Here is a 22,013-nt window from a genome sequence, read left to right as displayed (position 1 = left end):
AGGCATTAGAGGAATTTGTGGAGAATGGCTCTCTGGAAATGGTGATGAACGTGGCAGCACTGGAGAACCTCCATGTTCAGAAGCAGTTCTCCTCTAAATACCACAATGCTGAGGGTGAGCCTCAGGGGAACCCCACATGCCCTGCAACCTTCCAGAAGGGAATTGGGAAGGAGAGGACGGAACCAGGGCCACTGAAACAGGACGGTCCTCCTCAAAAGTACTTCCTCATCCTCAAAGGAGGAGGAGAAGGGAGAGCAGCTTTGCCTTAGGGACCCTGGTTTTGGGGAGACAGACAGACCTGGGGCAAAATTTGGGGGGCTGGAGAGCCCTTCCCCACGTCCCACTTCCCAGAGAGACAGGCAAGATGCTCCCGGTGAGGCAGTGAGAACCAAGATGCCGGGGAGTTCCCAGGGCCCTCGCCTGCCTTCCGCCAGGCCCACATGAAAGGCCCTCCTCCCTGGCTGCCCCCCATCCATCCGTGGGTCTCCCTGTGACCGCCATGCAAACCCAAATGGCAGCTTGAGGGATCCATATTAGTAATTATTGGCCAATATTGACAGAGGTTCCCAGGCGGACTTCAAAGCCGCTCTCTGGCCCCCAGCGCTGGAAGCAGAGGAAGGAGGGTGCCTTCCTCGCGTCAAAGGGCTTCGTCTCTCCTTCCGTCTCACCCTCTCGGCCTCCTTTCACATGACAAAACTTCGCAGCCACAAGCCACTGTAGTGTCATGGCAGAGAGGGAGGAAGGCAAGGCTGCGCACAGCAGGAAATCAGCAATTCTGTCGCTGAGCAGAAACAGGAAAGTCCCCCACCAGCCTCTCTCTCTTTCTCTCTGCCTGAATCTGGCCCCAACCCTCCAGCATTCGCACCAGGGGCCCGGCATGGCTGACCTACTCCTGGGATGGTTGCAAGGAGATTACAAGCAAAAGGATACTAATCCTAGGAAGCCTTTAGAGCCCCCCTGGCTAAGGTGGATGCTGGGAGATGTCCCTTCATCTCTTCATCTCAACACAGCGGAGAGCAAAACAAGGCAGCACAGGAGCCAAATTTGGAGCAAGGGACTCTCCTGCTCCAAAGAGCCTGCAGGCTCCTCCACACTTACAGCAGTAGATTTCGCACCCGGGCCCAAGGACACAGGTGCTGCCCACTGCCACTGGCCTTTCTCGCCCACACCATCACTACCTCTCGCATCTGACTTTGTTCTCCATCACCCCGAGTCAAAACGGTACCCTTATTTTTTATCATTTAAAAAGCAAGCAATAAGGCAAGACCTTTTTACTATTTAAAAAGCAAGCAATGGAACAAGAAAGTGAGGAGCTGCCAGCTTAGGATGGCATGAGAGCAGAGCAGGGGCGGCGGGTCCAGGGGCACGTTTATGATGAGGGTGCGATTCCTGCGCTCTCCCCTCCTCTTCTTGGGGGTCCACCAGATCTCTGCTCCCCTTTACACACTTCCCCCCATAAACACAGTCAAGGCTGTCAACCTCATTTGAGACAAACCTGTGGGACAGACTCCCTTTTGAGGGCACCTCTCAAGTAGCACCCCAAAAGGGCAGGGTTCATGCCTTTGACCATGCAGGCTTCCCCCTTCTGCTCCGCACAGCATAGGGGCAATGTGAGTCTCCCCACAACATCAAAAGAGCCCCCTGAATCATACATCCGACACAAGGGAGGATGGGCCCAATCCGGGAATTGGGGAAGAGTCAGAGATCTACCTGGCAGCGGCTGAAGACGTCGCTCACAGCCACCTGGACCTGGAAGTGCTCCAGCACCCGGAGGGCCTGATCCTTGGCCTTCTCTGAGCAATTCACCTGGAAACACCGTCCTTCACCCACCTGGGACTTCAGCTGCGGAAAAGCAGAAAAGTCAGGTGCCTCAGAGAGAAAGTGTCCCTCCGAAAGGGGCCAATAAGCATGGGAACGGTCAGCAAAAGGCACCCTGCGGAGGGGAGGCTCCAAAAAGCAAACTCCAAAAAGCAAAGCTTGATTTTGCCATTTTATATAAGGGGTGCCATCCTATTATGCCACTGTATTTAATGGAATGTAAACAGCCAGGGATTTTGGTAAAGATGGAGGGTGTCCTGCAACCAAACCCCAGCAGATACCAAGGGCCTCCATTGCATTCTCCATCTTTCACAGCTGGGAAAAGTTACTCTCTTTGGACTAGAGTACCTTAAAAATCTACTGGCCCATTGCACCCAAACCTTTCATTGTGGTGAGTACTCACCGTCTGGTACGGAAGCCCGGAGGTTAAGATGACGCGTCCCTCTTGCCTGGCAATCTGAAAGGAAAAAGAAACCCTTGGTGTGACTTAAAAGAAAGGGTGCCGTGAGTAGCGATAAAACATTTATCTTCGTAACACTGTGAAAAGGAAACTTCCCACGCAAGGGTCCTGACACGGTGCCCACATCTGGCGCTGGCACAGAAAATGCCCTCCTCCTTCCACGCAGCCACCAGAGAAGCTCCCTCACCTCGGCAGCCTTCCGGTGGTCATCAGCATTTTCCAAGATCTGGACGTCTGCCCCGAGGCAGCGCAGGTACCGTCCCAGGCCCTGGAGCATGTTGTCGCAGACCACGCGGAAATCCCGAACTGAGATGGCCGCCGGAGGGCTGGTCAGGGGCCTGTTGGGGCTTGGGGCCAAATTCTGCTGGAAAAAAAAGAGGCCGTAGTGGACTTTGCAGACATACAAGAAACAAGAGGGTTGCGGGTGCTGTCTGCACAAACGCTCAAATGACTTCCTCAATGGGGAAGAAAACTCCTTTTAAAATAAAGAGATTCACAAGACATAGAAAGACTGGCTAGAAGGGAGAGCCTTGAGGCCGTTACGGTTTGGCTCCAGACGATGTGAAATAACATATCTCGGTGCGATGCCTCAAATCTTATCTCAGTGAAGCAGATTCCAATGTTTCTGCTTACTTTAGCCATTTATTCAGAAATATGAGGACTAGATCTTGTTTTATCTTTTGGAGAAGGACAAGAGTTGTCGAGTAAGGGACCGGTTATGGCTTCCATTGACAAGCTTCTGTGGGCAGGCAAAGACCCCTTTTATATTTATGTGTATACTTCTTGCATTTATGCCGCACCTTTCTCCAAAGGCCTGACCTCATGCTCATTTCATGGGCTTCCTTCAACATCCCTCCTCTCTTCCACTCATTCCAAACAAGGCCTCAATCCTACAAACCTCCTCCTGAGGAGACTCTGTTGCTGTTGCTGCTGGCTGACTGTCCGGCTTCTCCTCGTCCTTGGGGTTTTCCTTCCTCTTTGGCCTCACTAGGATCTCGTAGCTCAGTCCGAAGGCTGCTGGATCGTCCAACAGTTTTGCGTAAACGTCTAGCAAGCAGTAGGCATCTGACGCTGCAGAAATCAAAGGCAGGAGGAGGAGGAGAACCCATCATGCCACCTTCTCAGCCACAGAAAAAGACCAACGCTGTTTACGTCTGCATTTGGGGAGATTCCATGCCATTCACAGCCACTGCTTGTACAAAAGCCCTACAAGGCAGACCAGTATTATCGCCATGCTGGGGGGTGCTCAGGCAGAAGAGGAAAAATGGGTTATGCTGCCCCCATAAAGAGCCAGATCCATCCCCAGGGCTGTACGTTCCTTGCCCTTGTCAACTCCCAAGTCTTGGCCTGTCCCACCCAAGAATTTGAACTTCTTTGAATTTGAACTCATTCTATGGGAAGTGGGGGACGTCTCTGAAAATGTTTCCCACCCGATGCCCTTGTCCCAATCCACAGCAGCCTCCCGGGATCTGCACCTGCGTAAAGAATCTGCTCTTCGCGGAGGGGCCGCTTTTCCCAGTTGGAGATCTGCTCTGTCTTGTCCAGCGGCCGCCCCAGGACCTCTTGCACCATCAGGCTGAGACCCCGCTCAGCCGGACGCAGCCTCTGGGCCTTGACCTCTGCCTGGGCACTGTCCACCTGATGGCTGTCCTTCCGCAGATTGCCAGAGGGGCCTTTGGGGAGCTGGAGGAGAAGAGAGAGATGGACATGTGCGTGAGAGTCCAGGGGGTCACCGCCTCACCCTTCAAGAGGACAGAAGCTGGAGAGAAGGGCTCCTTTTAAGACGTTCTTGAAGCTCTTTTAATGGTGGCTCCTGTCTCCCTGTGGGCAAAACAATGAGAAGGAAGAGCCAGAGGCGGCCTTTCACTGGGTAGAGACGACAGGTAAGCCTCTGTTGGCTTACCTTCCGGATTTGTTCATGGACAGCCAGCAGGTCCAGGATCCCGCAGAACTGTGTCCCTGTGCTTCGGAAAGCTGTGCAGGTGGCTGCCAAGTTATGCAAGTCTCCCGACATCCCGTAACCTGGAGAAGCCACAGATGACCCAGGTGGCATTGCAAGGAGTTTTTCCCAGGCCTCAAGCACTTGCCCTGATATTCCTGGCCCCACATTAGCAGGGAAGGTTATCCCCACGGCCTTCCTCTGGGGCTGGGAGTGGGGCTGGCCTGGGTCACCCAGGGCAATGTGGGGTCTCCAACCCTGGCCTCCTGGCGTCTCAGTCTTGCATCTACCTCAAAGGCCCACTCCTTCCTCTGGGCATGAACCAAGCTGGCACCCCCTTCCCCAGTCTGATGCCTCAGAGATGTGTTGGACTACAACTCCCATCACCTAGATTTACCAGAAGCCCCTTCTGTTCCAGCTGAAGGAGAGGCTGCGTGAGGGTAGGAGAGACCCACTTACCCAGCTTTGTGATGGCTGGATCTGTGAAGAGGGCCTGGAAGAAGCGGGCAAGGCCTTTCTCTTCCTCCTTCTCCCTTCCTCCTGGCTGGAGAAGCTGCTGCATGTCCAAGAGGAAGATGTGGCCCTGGATGGCCAGCTGGACCAGGGAGACGCGGGTCTTGGCTCCCAAGTGGCCGAAGGAGGGCCGCCACTCCATGTCCACCCCGATGACCTGGCCGGACTGAAAGAGAGAAGGACATGTCACCTTCCGCAGGGTGCCAAGTGGGCTTTCTTCCCCAGAGCACCCGCCTTTATAAAACCCTTGCCCTTTGCCCACGCTCTGAGTTAAAACCAACGACAGAAAAAATGATGGATAGTAAAAAAGTTTAACGGTTTTGATCAATTTAAGCACACATTAACTTAAAACAGTATTTTTTAATTTATTTAAGAATAATGATCCAAATACACACACACACACACACACACACACACACACATTTTTGGGGGTGGTGAGATTTGGAGAACAGCAAAGGCAGCCAAAGCGCAAGACACCAACCTGCAGTAGGCCTGCTGTGTGTTTCTGCACCTCTTCCCACGTCGTTAACAAGAGGATCTGGTCCCTGGGGATGGGCAGACGGTAACAACTCCTCCTCCTCCTGGCATCTCCATCACCCCTCGTCTGCCCTGGACCATCTTCCCTGCTCAGGAAGAGGAGATTTGCAGGAAACAAGAAGCACAAGGGAACCTGAGAACGGCACATGTAGGTGAAAGCAACACTGTGCATGCAGGGGTGCTTTTATTGTATGTTGTGCAGTGGCCCCAGCCATCTGATGAGGACAAAGTGGAGGGTTGCATAGACATATGTTCTGGTTGCACATCCAGCAGTGACCCATATACATTGCACTAGAGTGGAATCCAGAACCGCTTGGGTTGCTCCACACAGTCGGCTGCAGGACTCAGGCTTTCTTGGTTTAAAAAAATCTCTAGGACACAACATTTGATTTTATTTCAGCAAGAGCAAGTGGTTGAGCTGCATCGCTTCAGACCAAAGGTGAAAGACACAAAAGTGTGGGTGGATATGAAGTTTGGATTTCCCTCATGTTAAGAAAGAGAGAGAGAGAGAGAGAGAGAGAGCACAACAACTAAAATATAGGCTATCAGGGTAATGTTTCCAGGCTGGCTCACTCTGTGCACACTAGTTTTTTACATGATGAGGTGACCTTTTCTGTCTCTTTTTTATTGGAAGGAATTGAAAATAAGAGTGTGCCAGACAGAGAGAGAGAGAGAGAAGTCACCCCTGCAAGTAGAAAACTAGTAGACAGGAAGTGAGATGACTGGAACCATTGTCTTGATACACCAGATTTTTAAGTGCAAGAAGAATTGCCTTCCAGAAACCTCAATCTGAAGAAAAGCAAGCTGGGCAAAGGAAGAGTCAGTTTTGCCCCCCTTTCTTTCTTTCTGTCTTTCTTTCTTTTATGCAAGCAGGAGTTCCTGCCCGGTGCCTTTCCCACACTGCCTGCAGCCCCTGGTTTATTATTTGAAAAAATATTTGCTAAGCCGACATTGTAGGGAGCGTGTGACTAATTCTATGGGGCAGAATCGGCAGCAGCCCAAGGCAGGACAAACACTGCCCCACACAGGGAGCCTGTGTGCACACGAGACGGTCAATATTTGTGCAACCTCTGTGCAATATTTGGCAAAGGTGTGCGAAACCCCCTCCTCTCCCCCTTCACACATCTGGGAAGATCTTGGAAAGAAAAGGGAAGGTGGGCAGGAGCACAGGCCAGTCTGGCATGAGGGCTCTGTGCCCACCATGAGGTTCTGTGCAGCACCAGGAGGGCAGAGAGTTCAGCTCTCGCAGCCTTCACTTAAAAGAAAGAAGGGGTGGCCCTTAAGGCCATGGGTGCATCTTTGAGGACAAGATTGTAAGCTTGAGGGCAGGGAACCAGGTATTATCCCCTCTCTTGTAAGCCGCCTGGATTCCCAGTGATTGGGCAGCATATAAAAAAAATCCTATTATTATTATTATTAAGAGGGACCTTGCCAGCTTCCATACCCCCAAGAAACACCTCTCCCCATTTCCCCTTGAGAACCAGCAACACTCATAATCCAAAAGGAGGAAGAACCACAGAAATGCTCTTTGCCCACTTGTACCATTGGGCTCCCCACAGGACTCTTTTGCCCTGGCCTGATCCAAACCTGCTTTGTGCCATCTTGTAACCCATAACAACTGCAACAATAGTGGCAGCAATGCAACAAGATGCAGGCATGCACCTTTTGCCCTTGGCACAGAAGAGAATCAGCTCTGCTCCAAAGGTCCTCCTAAACCAAAGAGCGACCCAAGGGCCCCTTCCCTCCCTGCCAGTCCCCTTACCTCTCCTGGGTCCTGAGCTTCTCCATCTCCTCTGGCACCCCACAGGGCAGGCTGTCCTTGGGGAGGCCATAATGGAGAGCCCACCGGGCAGAAGTCTCTGGACCCCCATAGCGGACCAGCAGGTGGACCAGCTGCTCCTGGAGCCACTGGTTCTCCTGGACAGTGCTCTGCAAAGCAAAGAAAGATCTCTCTCAGGACGAGGGGAGCCATGTCCCCCAACAAGGAGGAGAAGGAGAAGGAGAAGGACCCCCTTGGCCAGCAGTGCATCCTCTCTCAGGAACCACTGGGCTCTTTCTCTGCCTTTGGCTCCCTTGTGGAGTGGGCCAGTTCCCTGCCCAAAACACCACTCATCTGTTCAAAGGGATGCAGATATAACCCATAAAGTTAAGTGTGTGTGCCACTTTGGAACATGACTAGGAGGAAGCGCTTGAGAGCCGCCCCATGTAAAAAGAAAGCAGAAGCTCAGCTGGCACTTTTCGGGCAAATCTTGGTCCACAAACCCAGCTGGGCTTGAAGAAGTCGGTGAAGCTTGGAAAGGTTGCAACATGGATATTGTGCATTTTGGTTGGTCCAGTAAAAGTAACACTGTTTTGTGGATTTTTGATGTGACTGGACCAGCTGGGCTGTGTAACAGATGACAGGAAGAGCCCCAAAGGCCATGGAGCTCGACCTCCTGTTACGGGGCATCCTTCTCTGCACATCAAGCCGCAGTCAAGTTGGAGAGGGCTGACTTCTCTTTTCCTCTCCTGCCCCAAGATTTGCCCCCAGAGCCTAGGGCCAAATCCCATCTTCTCCCTGCTCTAGGGACCCATCAAAAGCTGTCAGGTTTTTCCCCAGATGGCAAATGTGTCAGTTGTTGCAATGCTTGTTGTAAAATAATAACAGCATGGCACACCGTTGCTGGCGGGGCAGGATTCTTCTGCTTTTGGAGCCCAAGGTGGGGGCAGCATGTGGGAACACACTGATGGTGGGGTGGGGTTTTAGCCCCCTTGGTTGCAGAAACCGGGCTTCCTTGTGCCCAAATGCCAATGGCCTGGGATGGACTCTGCAGCCTCTCTTGGCGGTGGAGGACCCATTGCACCTGCACCACCATCACGACCATCATCCCCATCCAGGGAGGGCTTTGCAGCAAGTGTTTCTTCCCTCTCCTGCCTCCTCAGCTGCTGCTGCATGTGTTTTCCTCCATCCTGGGCCAGGGAGGGATTTGGTTCCCACTCCCAACAGGAGCGTCTCTCACCTTTGCAGTTGCTTAAAGCATCTCAGGAATGAAGCCCGGCAGCCACAGCAGCCGCATTCCACGGCCCGGCTGCGTTGTTCGCACATGCACAAGGCCCCGGAAAACACAATGCAAGAGCAGCAGCAGCAGGAAGAAGAGGAAGAAAAGGCAGTGACAGGGAGCAACTGCGATGGAGCCAGCCCCATCAGTCCCTCTGGTTCCGACCGGCTGCACCCATGGGCACTCCATTTTGCCACAATGCTAGGGACTGGATGCGGCCACTTTTGCCCCCAAGGAGCATCCACCCAGCACCGCTAAGGCAGAACTAGATTGCCCGGCCAAGAGATGTCAGAGCTACTGACCCCACTGCAGCTGCTTCTGACCAAAGGTCAATTTCCCTGGCTTTTCCAGCAATGGCCAGCCAGCCAAATGCTCTCAGGCAGCTCACAACAAGCCCCTGGTTTGACCCAAGAAAACAAAGCCTTTGGATGGGATAGACTACAAATGCACATGGATGCTCTGCTTCAAATGATCAAATGAGCTCATAACTATGAGAAGGTTGGCCCATTTATCCAACCCAAAGACAGACAAAGCAGAAAGCCAATCACTATAGTCATGGGAGAAAGGGGACAAATTTGGTTTAGAGCTGCATCACTTTCACAGCAAGACCTCTTCCCATTTGAGGTCTCTTATAGCTGTCCTTGGAGCTCAGGGTTTGAATCACATCTGTAGGATGCCTTGGGCAAGTCACACTCTCTCAGCAACCTAAGAATAAGGCCATGGTGGCAACTGACTCTCACAGGAGGTTTGCAGGTCAAAAAGACATGTCATGAAGGAGGCAGTTCAGAGCAGGAAGCGGGGGACCATAGGTCTCCCCAAAGGCCATGTAGTCTAGCCCCCTGCCAGAGCAGGCATCAGTACACTGAATGTACAATGCCTTGAAACATGTAAACGCTGTTGCCCAACATTCACACACAGAAGGTGAAGTGATTTCCATCTGTGAGAAATGTGTCACCACCCGATCCGTCTCCTGGCGGTACAAACTGGCCCTGAAGCCACTCTGTAAAAAACGCCAGTAAGTTTGCAGCGGAGGTGAAACGTGAGCCGGGGAATTCCCACCCGGCACTCGCACTCACTGTAATCTGGGTGCTTCCTTTTTAACCAGTTGCTTTTCTGTTCCAAGTCTGCAACTGTCCCACACTCCAGATTGTCAGGCTGAGAGGGAGAGGAGGAAATTCTCTTCTGGGCAAGAGAAGGTCTGGCTACTTCCTAGGTCTCCCCCTGGACAGATGACCACTCCATGGGGCAGTCCAGGGACGGAGACCCCCCAGGCATCCCCACACCTTGGAGGCCCCTCCATTGCTGCCCAAATGCTCTTCTGCTCCCTCGCTCTCTTGTTAATCTCGGTGCATTATGCTGTCCCTGCCTCGCTTTCTGCTGCGGAGAAGGAATGCTTGAAAGGGCAGACTGAATGGATTCAGAAATTCACTCTCTGCCAATCTGGCCCAGAGCCCCCTAAATCCGTAATTATGACATTCTGGGGAGAGAGAAAGGCCTTCTTGAGAGCAAAGAGGAGTTTCTCATTTCGGTCCCTCTTCACGTCCTTTTCACTCTCAACAGCAATCTTTTAAGGGCCTCTGAGGCAATCCTTCCCCTCTTCCTCTTCCTCTTCCTCCTCCTCCTCCTCCAGCAGTTTTGGTTTCTTGGACACCAGATGACCGGTCCATTTCCCTAGACCTATAACTCAGCCCAATGCAGAATTCAGCAACCTGCAAATGCCAGCTTTCCTTTCAGTTCCTAGACCTCATGGATTTGGAGATGGGTTTCTAAAGCATCTGGGCTCTGTCTGCTGAAATCTCCAAGGGTCCGTCAGAAAAGATTTCCAGGGATCACAAGTGAGGCCTTCAGTGCCTCCAACTGCTCCTTATCTCCCCATTGCTAAGGCAGGGCAGCCACAACAAATCAAAATGAGGATTTTTGTTGAAATCTGCTCAACCGCATGATTTATGCATGTTGCAGAGTCCAACTGTGCTGGGTGCAGAATTCGTATCTCAACAGAAAAGACACGTGGATCTGACAGGCTGAAAGCTAAACCACGAAGATCGCACTTACTTGGACATGGTCAGCCCAGTTTTCTTGCGTCATGGTTTTCTGTAAGAGAAATTACGACAGAAGATTGGTAAAGCCTCCTGACGCTGAAATGACAGCTATGCTTTCCTTGCAAAGACACACAGACAGACAGAAATACAGACAGACAGAGACTTGCCTACCTCAACAAACCTCTTGTGGAGCAGGTACCTGAGGGTGCCCAGGTGTCGCTGGTTGACCACATTGGGGCAAAGAGCTAGAAAAGGCCACGAAAGAAGGGAAGAAAGAAAACAACAAGGATGAATACCAAGAAAGTGGGCATTATCACTTCCACCCACCACTCTGACCACATCTCTCCTGTGTTGGCATCCCTTCACTGGCTCCCTCTTCCCTTCCGCATTCAGTATAAGCTCCTGCTGTCGACATTTAAAGCCCTCCATGGACTGGCCCCTCCTTACTTATCAGACCTTCTTTCTCCTCACCTTCCCACCAGGGCCCTCCGTTCTGGTAGTCAAGGGCTCCTGTCTCAGCAAAGGATTTCCTCTGCCCCATCCCGGATTCGCCCCTTTTCACTTGCTGCCCCTCACTCCTGGAACCTTCTTCCCCCACAAGCAAGAGCCATCACTTCTTTAACTAGCTTCAAAACAGAGTTGAAAACCATCCTGTTCAGAGAAGCCTTCCCAGGCATTGCATAATTGTCGTTTACCATCTGATGTTCTTTCAGTGCCTGTTTATCAAACCATTTCCTGTATTGCTATGTATTGTATATGTATTATCCTACCTGAGAGTATGTATTTTCCCTGGATGAAGATTAACCTTCCATTATGAAGCCAAGCCCTCCCTCCAGTCCATCTGCCTTGGTCCAGGCCTTGGAGGTAGAGAGGAACTGCTGGACCTCTTACCCTCTCCCTCCACCACTCCCTTCTCCTTCTGTGTCATGTCTTTTTAGATTGTAAGCCCAAGGGCAGGGAACCGTCTGACTAAAAAGATTGCATGTACAGCACTGTGTAAATTTACAGCGCTTCATAAATAAAGGTTAATAATAATAATAAGAAGAAGAAGAAGAGGCAGGTGGTGTTTCTGCATATATTTCACCTTCCTGCATTTGCACCTTGACCCTTCTCTCAAGGAATCCCACAGAAGCAGACCACCTTTTCCCTGACCAATGGATCTACAAGGCAGATTCAGAGAAGGGTGCCATGTCCCACATTGCCCAGCCATCTCCATGGCAAAGGAGGAGAGAGAAAGGAGCATCATATCAAAGGCCTTTGCCCAAATCTATACAGTTGGCTTCACTGTTAAATTGTGTAAATGTTTCCTTTACTAAATTCAAAGATACAGCTGTGTTAGTCTGTAGAATCAGTATGTAGAGAGATCTTGTAGCACCTTTGAGACTCACTGAACGAATGAAGTTGGCAGAGTAGACTTATATGAATCTCAGGAAGTAGATTTAAGTCTACGAAAGCTCATGCTGCCAACTTCTTTCTTTCTATTCAAAGGTGCTACAAGATCTCTCTGTATCTTTATTAATGTTTAACAGGCTTTGGACTGTATTGCTTTGGATCTGCATTCTTCTGAACTGCTTTGAACTATCTTATTTCTTGTAAGTTGAATCCATTAGATTGAGTTCTTCTTCACTGGAGCAGCAGAAAACAAGCTCTCTCCGTCTTCCACATTTCACCTTTCCAAAGAGAGGGAAAAATCCATTGCAAAAGCTGGGAAATCACCCCAACGCCAGTGTCACAGGGAAAGTGGCGTGTATAAACCAGCCCAGGTTTATATAAAGGTAATGTACTACATATTAAAACCAAGGTGATGTGCTTAGTGACAAATGAACCCCCCTTTACCTATGCCATCTGCAAGTTTATCTAAGAGCAGTGAAAACACCCCCTTCCAAATTCAAGAGCCCCCAAGCCCCTTGAATCAGGGATGGAGGAATGGTTTAAACTCGTAGGATATTATTCTGTGTGTCTCATACAGCATCAAGCCTTATTCATTCAAAACCACTAACAATGGTTCTCACAGAAGAGTTTAAAAAGAGAAGGGAAAAGGCAGCCCTCGTCTCCCCTCTAGTGTCCATCGCAGCGCGTCAGCCGGTTGGCACCGTGGGCACAAACACCATTTGCTTCTTTTGGGTTGATCCCACCAGCCTCCTGCAGAGAGATGCTGGGGCCTTTATCTTGCCTTCCCAGGGACAGGCAGGTAACCAAACATAATTTGACTGCAAGCTGCCCTGTTTGTTTGAACAGCAGGACAGAAATCTTGACAGTAAACAGATTTAAATAAGGAGTTTTGTGTTTGCTCTGCAAGGATATTTGCAAGGGAGGCAAGGTGCAGGGAGAGCCAGGTGGGGCATCTCTGGGAAGACGCCACACAGCCGTTTCTCTGCACGAGGGCTCTTTCGGACGCGCAGCCGGTCTGAGCCTACCTGGGTCCAGCTGGTATTTGTCCAGGAACCGGAAAACCATCCTGTTCAGCAGCCGGTGGTTGACCTTCTCTGGCCTCACGCCGGACAGACCATGATACTTCCTGGAAGGGCAGAGAAAAGGCCACGAGGAAAAGAAATGAACTTCCAAAGAATTTATGCTTAAAATATAAAAACAACTTTCTAGTTGTCAAGATTACATCTAAGAAGACTTGGCTCTGGGTGAGGGTTTGGGGGCTTCGCATGATACCGTCCACCTCTCCAGAATAAATAATGAGCAACTGCATAGTAGAGGGGAGGCAGAAGGAGGAACGGCAGCAGCTTTACTATGCACAGAGGTTTTGGGGTATGTCTGGTGCAGAATGCCCTTTACTGAAGGCCAAATGGCATCACTGCAAGGATCGATTTGGGGGGCAGGTGAGCCCCTGGGGCCCTCTCACCTGGTGACCTCTTTGATCTGGAAGCCAGGGGCAAACCAGCCGTCCAAGAGCCGCAGGAGCCGCTGCTGGAGGTCTGGGTAGTTCTCCACGTAAGCTTCCACCAGGTCCATCTTTTCCTGGAGCAGCAGCGGGACACACATCTGGGGCAGCAAGAAGAGCAAGGCCGGGCGGGGGTCACCACTGACCCAGGCCCACCGAGGGCCAAAGGCCGCAGCAGCCTTTTCCCACAGGAAAGTTAGGAAACCCCCAAGCCATGATATTGTGTGGCCCTATGGGGAAACCCCAAGAAGGCCAGAGGTTCCCCAAACCTTGAGCAAATGGATTGTGAGCTTGCAAATAAAGGCTGAAGATGCATAAAACCTGGGCAGAAGTAGGGCAGCCAGAGTCACAGCCTGCAGTGAACCCGGGAGACGCAGATTTAGCCACGGAGCTCAGCTGCGGCCTCACAGGTCTTGCGAATGACCCTTGCAGAGGCTACTGAGCTGGTCAAAGATGCCCCTCTTGGCTCTTTCAGCCACCTCCATGCCAAGGCAAATATACGTCTTTGCAGCTAAGGGATTTCAGGGTTTGCTTTTCTCTTGGGCTGAACTTGGGTTTCGTCTTTAAACGCTCCCCCAAAAGAGGAGAGCAAGGTTGGGGAGGTCTGGACAGACTTACCTTCTCCAGCTCCAGCTCCGGCTGCAGCTTCAGTTTTATGCTTAAAATGGCAGCCTGGGAAACAATGGAGAGTGGGAAGAGGATGATGAAGAAGGGAGCACAACGTTTGAAGGAAAGTCTATCCCTGCATGTGCCCTATTCGATTTGCATTGTGTGGAGACAAAGAGAGGTGCTGCTGGGGGGCACCAAAGCCCACCCTCTGCCCCCAGCCCCCTCCAACCCCCCTGAAGATCGAGACGGGGCACGAAGAAGAAGCCCCCCTCTCTGCCAAGCGGGGCCCCTTTGGTGGGAGATATAGGATGCCTTTCATTTTTCTTCCCCAAATGTACATGTTTTGTTTTCTGAAAGAGGACAGTTTCTTCTAAATGTTCACAGACCCCAACATGAACCTGAACTTTGTGGGAGCCTAAAAATACCCGGAAAGAAAAGAGTTTGGGTGGGGAAAAGAGGTTCAAGCCATTCCCATGCAGCTATTTTGATCAGCTTTGGAAAAGTATGGTGCAGCGGAAAATGGAGCGCACCCGACAGCGGCTCATCCTCCATGAGGTTCCCTTGCGGTTATTTTTATACCCACTTGGGAACTTTCTTTCTCTCTTGCTCTCTCTCCCTGGAAGTGGCTAATGGGAACGATGGGAAAGCGGAGGAATTAGGAATGGCAGCCGATGGGGGCCCAGAAGTCAGATCAGAGCCCAGAGGTCAACCCAGTTTCCTGCCATGAACGGTCAGGACCCAACGGAGACCGCCAGCCCCACGTCCCACCTGCAAATGGCACTCTGGAATTACTCCACAAAACGTTCCCAGGCCCTGCAGATACCTCTGGCCGCCTGACTGAACGCCGCCTGCTCAGCCTCCAGCCTCGCGGGGATTGTCATGAAGGAGGTCACATTGTTCAAGTCCCCCGAATTCTTTGGAGGCGTCAGAATCAGAGCCAGCCTGGACTCTTCCCGTGGGACCCTGTTGGGCTTCCCATCGCCCCCAAATTGAGCCAACCTGGGCCACTTTCGTCCAGGAAAAAAGCGAACAGAGGAGCATTGGGAATAAATCCTCTGCCCCAACACAAACACACACAACCCCAGCCAGGGACGCCTTCCTTGAACCAGAGACAGAGAAATGCCCCTTTCCCAGGCAAGAAAAAGACGCAGAGACAAGGCATTGCTGGGAAGACGATGGGGGACTTTGGGCTGCAATGTGGCTTCCCTCACCAGCCTCTTTCCAGACACCTGCTTGGCATTTTGTGTCTCAAACAAGAGTATTCCTTGACTAAGAGAACCTTACAAAATTAACAGGGAAACCTGAAGAGAAAACCCTTCAATTTTTGAAACAGAACCGCTGAAGCCGGCCTGAGAAGAAGATGCAAAAGGGGCGAGGGATACTTTTTATCTCTTTCTTTTCCCCGCTTAAGTGCAGTTATCTCTCTTTAAGTTACCTTTATAAGCTGCTTAAAAGAATGTAAATACAATAACTCAATGGACAATAGAGGGCATTCATGGTGCCCCAAAGGCAGGCGCTGCCCCGTCCCAGACATGGAATTTGGTGGCACATTAAGTCATGAGTGCCCCGCTAATCGGAGCTGACAGGGCCATCCGTGGCCTTTCTGCCGAAGGTGGCAGCAAATGCAAATGTAGCGGAGGCAAGCGGCGAGACTTGGAGTGGGCTGGTGGGGCCACTGAAGCCGGCCAGACGGCCCCCTTCAGATGACAATGGCTCCCCCGTCCCCGAAAGGGGTCTGCCGGAGACAAGGGCCCCCTTTGTCTGCCCCACCGGCCGGCCGGCACATTGGGGAGCGCGAAAGAGAGCCATTCAAGTGGGCTGGACACCCTTTCAAATGCTGGAGGGAAACCCAAGAGGGGGATGAAAGGCGACCCTTCCTCCTGCCGGCCCCTCACATCGCCTCCTCCTCCTCCGGCGCAAATGCGCACAAAACCCCTCTCCCACCAGCCTATTCAGGGGCCGCTGCGCCAGCCTCTGAGTCTGTTCAAGTCCAGCATTGTTCCAATGGGGAGGGGGAAATAAAATAAAATGGAGACAGGGGGATGAGGGGAAGGGGGGGACTGATGCCATTCGCCATCTTGGTCCCCTCAGAAACTGTCCATCAAAACAAAGGACAGGCAGAGGAAAAGGGGGCTTCAGGGGCCCTGGGGTCGGGCTTCAGCCCCCAATGCCAGCCCTCCATGGCACCCAGGAGATGCCAGGGGTTCAGAAACAAGCAGGAAGGGAGACTGCTGGCAGGAAGGGTGCAAGGTGGCCAGTGGGGTCAGCCAAGGTGGGAAGGCTATCCTGTCCTGGAGCTCAAAGGGAAGGGGGCCACTGACCACTTATGCCTGCCATGCAAACGGCTGGCCACCAGCAGCATCAAAACAGGAAGGAAGGAGGAAGTGCCAGGCAGATGAGAAAGAGGGTCCTTCCTCCCTACAGAAGGACTGCCTCTCCAAGCAGACAACGCCAGGCCAGCAGAATAGCCATGGGGCCAGGAGAATGAGGTGGCCATAGTGGTTAAAAGCGGCTTCCATTAACGGGTCTGCCAGATACCAAGCTATGCAGGGGGACAGGTGGGCAATGACCTTTGGGGCAGAGGCTGGGAGGACAAGCTCACCCCCAAACTCCTCCTTCCTCCCACTGAAGCCCTGTAGGCAATTGCTATCCTTTTGAACCCCCCAAAAAGGATGGATGGATGGATGGATGGATGGATGGATGGATGGATGGATGGATGGCAGGCAGACAGGTGTACAGCAGGAGCCCTGGTGGCGCAGTGGTTAAATGCCTGTACTGCAGCCACTCACTCAAAACCATAAGGTTGCGAGTTCATGACCAGCAAAAGGGCTCAAGCTTGACTCAGGCTTACATCCTTCCGAGGTCGCTAAAATTAGTCCCCAGATTGTTGGGGGCAAATTAGCTTACAGTTGTAAACCACTTAGACACTGCTTAGGTGGTATGAAGTGGTATATAAATGAAGTTTGTTTGTCTGTGAGTGTCCCAAATAGTTTCCATTTCTCCTGAAAGGCTCCATCCCAGGGATGTGGGGCCAGGAGTAGCCATTGCTGCCACCCATCTGCATTCTCCAGTAGAGTCACCAAGACTAGTCCAGACCCTGAAAAATGGCCTCAGGGCTGCCGTCCAGTGGCCACAAGGGCACATGACACCCACCGCTTTCTCTGGCCGGATAGAGGGAAGGGAAGAGGCTCTGGTTTTTGCCTCCTGGCCAAGGGAAGGAGCAGCAGAAGCAGGAAGAGCGTCCAGAGGGGATAGCAGTGGACAGAGAGGACCCACCTCTTTGAACTTGCCCTTGAGGTAGACGTGGCTGATGTGGCCCAGCAGGTGGTTGCGGTCTGCAGAGTGGAGCTGGTAGATGCCAATCAGGGGGTTCAGCAGGTTTCCGTGGCACTGGACCAGGATGGGAAAAACCTGGGCCTGGAGCTTCTTTAACTTCAAACCAGACTGGGGGAATTGGTGGAGAGGAGGGAGAGAAGGAAGGAAGGAAGGAAGGAAGGAAGGAAGGAAGGAAGGAGTGTTAATGATTTTATGCACAGCAGCTGAGCTGGACATTACGCCAAGGGGTGAAGCCACAGCCCTCCCATAGATCCCCAAGAAACCCAGACTTTGTGGCTCATTGGGACATCACTTTTCCAAGACAAATCCCTCTCTTTCACCTCTGCAATCAGATGCATTAGCTAGCACAAAATTCAGACCAGGGGACTCACTGCCACAAGGCCTGGCAGCAGGCGCTAACACAGAGGACTCTTTGGAAACATTGGGGATGATGGGGGTGATGGGGGGGGGTAAACACAGAGCCATGGGGCTGGAAGGGACCTCAGGGTCCCTTCTGCCAAGCAGGCACACAGAACGACAGCGTTTCCATAAGGGGCCATCCTATTGCTGGCTCTGGCCACCATAAAACTTGCTCAAGAGTCTGGCCCTGGATGCCCACCGTCTGCTGTCCCCTGAGGCTGGGAACTGGGTTGGGGATGGTGGAGGCCCCCATCTTAAGAGCCCCACGAGTGAGGGCCACGTCCCCCATGGCTTTGCCCTTCCTTACCGGCTGGCCGTCCGGATGGCTCCTGAGCCACAGCTGCAGCCCATGGACAAGGAGGGCCGGCAAGCTCTGCCCCTTCCCCTTCCAGCCCTCCAGGCCATCCAGTGCACCCAGCAGCCAGGCCAAGGGGTCTTCGAGGGTGGCAAAGCCCACCTGCATCTCCTCCTTCAGCTGCAAAACACACACAAGGGGGCTTTCAGGGCGGAGAGGGCAATTGTGCAGAGCCCCCCACCCCAAATGTTTATTCCTAAAGATTGTCATCCGTCCAAACCCATTAAGCCCATAAGAAACCCAATAGGCATCCATTTTGCTGCCGTTCCTGCGCCAAGGGGAAACTGGGCTGCTTTTATTCAGCTCCGCAGGAGCATGTGGTTGGGAATTAGTTTCAAGTATTTTAAGTGGTTTTTAAAAAGTCCTTTTTAAATTTGATGGGCTGCTTAAAAAGTTTTTGGCGTCTTGAAATCCCTCCGCCATGAAAGCCCCCTTGAAATCATTTGATGGTTTTTATCGTTTTAAATTGATCATGATTCATGGGGAGAGGCAGGCAAGAAATAATAATTATAATAATAATAAATCATCCTAGAGGGCTAGATATAAATATTTTAACAAAATAAATAAACAAAATAGTCCATGCTGAAAGGAATTAAATGCAGCGCAGCTGTCCTCACTGTCAAGTTGGTTCCCTTCAGTATCAAATATCATACTCATTAAAGACATTTTATAAATACATTCAACATTAAAAGTAAAGTACACATTAACGAGAGCCAGTGTGGTATATCCCCACCCGGCCGTGAAAACCCACTGGGTGACCTTGCGGGGAGTGACAGATTCTCAGCCCCAGAAAGCCCTGTGATAGTATCCCCATCCACTGGAAGGGGAAGGAATCAGGAGATGTATCTTATTCTGTGCAAAACCTGCGGAGGGTGGTGGGTCCAGCCTTTCCCTGCCGTCCAGCCTCACCTTCTCTATGTTTTTCGCTGCCCAGAGAAACTGAAGGCTTTGCAGCAGTAGGTCCTTCTCTGGAGAAGAGGAAGAGTTTAAGGAAAGAAGAAAACATGGAAAGTTTTTACTGTTCGTGTCAAGGCAGCCTGACCCTTCCCTGTCCTGTCCTGAGAGAGATGGCCTTTGCCAGCCAGCCAACCCTAAGTCTCCTTCTTTGCAAAATGCATCCCAGTATGCCGTCTCGGCTCCTCTACGAATTTTCTAAGGGAATGAAATACAAAGACAATATCATTCACAGGAGGAGGAGGACAAGGAGCATGTTTGGGCCTGGAAGCAAGCAGGGTCTTCTGGGCAACAGCAACATAAATATTACAAAAATCCCAGGCTTTTTGGAGGAAGGCCTGAGAGACGGGCCAATGCTTCCTTGACCAAGTGGCGTGGGGAGGGGAGCCTTGGGTCCGATCCAGCGCCCTTCCTTTCTTTCAAAAGAAAAGCCCACCCTGCAAGGCGGCACACTTTGCAAGCCCCTCTCTTGCATTCTTTAGGAAGGCCCTCCCGGCTTATCTGCCCTCTTCCAAGAAAGCACCTCTCTCGGCATCCTGTTTTTCTCATGTCAACTGAGCAGGAAATCCAGCCCTTGCTGGGCCAGAAAGGCACGACCGGGAGGGATGGGGGGAGGTTTTCCTGGGACGCCTGGCTTGTTTGGGGCAGGAATCTGGGGTGGAAAGGGATGGAGGATGCCAGGACCCCCTGCCATCGTTTTGCCCCAGGTGGCCTCCCCTTCCTTGGCTTCTTCCAAGAGGATCCCAGGACCGGCCTCAGAGACAAGCTCCCCTCCCTGGCTTTTCCGCTTTCATATTTGCAAAGGAACCCCCATCAAATTCTTCTCTTGCCCTGGAAAGCTCCTTTTCTGAGCAATGTGCAGAATCCCATTATCACCACTAAGCCCCTCTGGGTGGCTTTGGGACAGGCACACTTTCTCTCACCCTGGCCTACACCCATGGGTTGTTGTTCTTGTTGGGAGGAGAAAGAGGGGCCAAAGAGAGAGAAAGAGTCAGGCCTATGCATTCCGCCTTCAGCTCCTGGCAGAAAGACCAGGTATAATTCTTAGAAATATAAAAGTCCAGGTGGGATCTGCACCCTCCTCTTCCTGGCTCCAAGGTGGACAAGAGGGGACTTTGAGCCTCCAAAATAAACCTGTCGACTCAGCTCCCAAGACCTCTTTCCCTCTCTTCTCCTTCTTCTCCTCATTCCCAGGCCTTGTGAATGTGGCAAAAAGCAAAGGCTGTCCCACTTCCTCCTCCTCCTCCTCCTCCTCCTCCATTTGAACTCAGGACTTCATTGCTCACTTGGGGCCTCAGCAGAAGGAGGAAAGCAGGGCCAGAGTCTTTGCACTTTTCAGGCCAAGAAGGGGGGGATTTCCCAGGCCTTCCTTTCGAGGAAGGCACCCAGACAGAGAGAAATCTGCATTGTTTGTCTTGGAAAGAAGGAGCTAGGAGGGTTCCCTTTAATGCAGGGAGGACAGCTGGACATCCCAGGACTTGGCCAACGTTTCCTTTGAGCCACAGCATCTGGCCAGAGGCTGCTGAGCTCTCTGGGCAGGACCTGAATATTCAGATTCTGGAAATGCCCCAAAAAGCATGTTTCCCTCACTGAGGCTTCCCAAGACAATTGACCCCAAACTTGCTCAGTGCAACCAGAAAAGCATCCCTGTTGCCCTTTGGGTGCCAGATTCCCAGGGGCATGTTTATGGGTGCCATTGCACAAGAGCCAAGGGAAGGAAGAGCCATGGACTCACCTTTGCCACCCGAGACGCCTCTGTCCTCCAGCATCTTTCCTCAGCGTTTAAGGGTGGCTCTAAGGGAAGGAGAGGAAAGGGAGTTACTTTCTGGGCCAGGTTCAGGAACCTGAAAAGGTGGGAAGGGCTGAAGCGGCATCCGTTGCCAGGCGGACATTTTGGAGACAGGCCCTCGCCTTGTCTGCCCATCACCAGCCAGGAACATATAATAATAATAATATAATAATAAATATTTATTTATATCCCGCCTCTTCTGCTTTGAGAATCCAGGCGGGTAACAGCAAAGTTAATATACAGTACAACAATTAAAACAACAAGCCCCACAAGACCCCAACCCAACCCTCCCTCCCAACTATAAAATACCGGGATGCAACGTTTTCTGCTAGAGAAAGAGCGAGAGCTCTCGCCCGACGACTCTCAAACTCTGGCCCTATTGCAGGTTGAGACTATAACCCCCAGAATCCCCAACTTTCTAGGAGCCATGGTCAAGACCAGCAGCCACAGTCTGTCAATGGGCCTCTAGTGATGGAAGGAGGAGAGGCAGAAGTTTCCCCTCTTTTCTTTCTCTTTAACCAGAAAAATTCTAGACAGCTGGGAAGAAATGCAGAACGAAAAGCTGGGAGGAGGAGGAGGAGGAGGAGGAGGAGGGCTGGACGGAGCGCTGGAAACAAAACAAATAAAGAAAAGTCAGCATCCTTGGTGTGCCATGAGACCCCCTCCTGCCCTGAGGGCCCACAGTCTCCCTCCTGACCCACTTTGGGAGACTCTAGGGGCAGAAAAGGAAGGGAGAGGGGCATTGACTTCCGCTGGAGGCAATCCCAAAACACAGCCAATGTGGCAATGTTCTTTGGATGCCAAGCACTGTCCAGTTTGGCAGATGCTCAACACTTCCTGAGGTTCTAAATATGTGCTGAAAAACAGGACCAGGGAGCAAAGCTGGGGCAGAAACACTCAGTTGTCCAGGATCTCTCAGCTGCCTGGAGAGGCCAAAGGCCACCGAGCCAGCCAGATGTTGTACCCAGAGCGCCCTTCCCAACCTGGCACCCTCCAGATGCCTTGCCTATGATGCCAGCCAGCCACTCCTTGCCACTGTGGACATTCAGACTGTGCCCACCTGCGCCATTTCCCCACAGTCCCTTTTCTATTAGACTGGACAACTCTGACAGGCACCTTTGCAACAAGCCAAGCCTGGTCCCAAGTGAGAAGAATGAATGGCAGATCCATCCCAGCACTAGCACAAAAACATCCAGACCCGCAGCATTGGCAGAGGGAGAACATGGCATGGCGATGAATGCCACCCTGGCATGGAGGCACCCGAACCATCACCCCACTTCCAGGGCCTGAGACGCAAGACTACCATCAGTCACCATCACAGCTGGGAAGGGCAC

General features: G+C 51.9%; 1 protein-coding gene across 9 annotated transcripts in view; it reads right to left on the bottom strand.

The window, feature by feature from the left end:
* Positions 1-22,013, bottom strand: part of EXD3 (exonuclease 3'-5' domain containing 3) — a 58,865-nt gene that overhangs the window by 33,378 nt on the left and 3,474 nt on the right. For 4 of the 9 annotated variants that reach the window (XM_042478481.1, XM_042478488.1, XM_042478489.1 and 1 more), the window contains 19 exons: positions 20,989-21,286; positions 20,626-20,684; positions 18,846-18,904; positions 17,889-18,056; positions 17,123-17,290; positions 13,856-13,909; positions 13,199-13,338; positions 12,762-12,862; positions 10,516-10,589; positions 10,358-10,396; positions 7,030-7,196; positions 5,212-5,353; positions 4,677-4,896; positions 4,182-4,300; positions 3,754-3,961; positions 3,177-3,349; positions 2,466-2,642; positions 2,222-2,275; positions 1,711-1,842 (listed from right to left, as the gene is read on the bottom strand). In XM_042478481.1, coding sequence (XP_042334415.1) covers positions 1,711-1,842; positions 2,222-2,275; positions 2,466-2,642; positions 3,177-3,349; positions 3,754-3,961; positions 4,182-4,300; positions 4,677-4,896; positions 5,212-5,353; positions 7,030-7,196; positions 10,358-10,396; positions 10,516-10,589; positions 12,762-12,862; positions 13,199-13,338; positions 13,856-13,909; positions 17,123-17,290; positions 17,889-18,056; positions 18,846-18,904; positions 20,626-20,659 — 2,229 coding nt within the window. In that variant the 5' untranslated portion in view covers positions 20,660-20,684; positions 20,989-21,286. Of the gene's footprint in view, positions 1-1,710; positions 1,843-2,221; positions 2,276-2,465; positions 2,643-3,176; positions 3,350-3,753; positions 3,962-4,181; positions 4,301-4,676; positions 4,897-5,211; positions 5,354-7,029; positions 7,197-10,357; positions 10,397-10,515; positions 10,590-12,761; positions 12,863-13,198; positions 13,339-13,855; positions 13,910-17,122; positions 17,291-17,888; positions 18,057-18,845; positions 18,905-20,625; positions 20,685-20,988; positions 21,287-22,013 lie in introns of those variants that run through there. The other 5 variants (XM_042478486.1, XM_042478483.1, XM_042478484.1 and 2 more) reach the window with 2 other exon arrangements.

This window comes from Sceloporus undulatus, chromosome 7 (assembly GCF_019175285.1).
Source record: "Sceloporus undulatus isolate JIND9_A2432 ecotype Alabama chromosome 7, SceUnd_v1.1, whole genome shotgun sequence".
NCBI classification, from domain to species: Eukaryota; Metazoa; Chordata; class Lepidosauria; order Squamata; family Phrynosomatidae; genus Sceloporus; species Sceloporus undulatus.
Note: the sequence above shows the minus strand (reverse complement) of the source record. Positions and strands in the feature narration are given on the sequence as shown.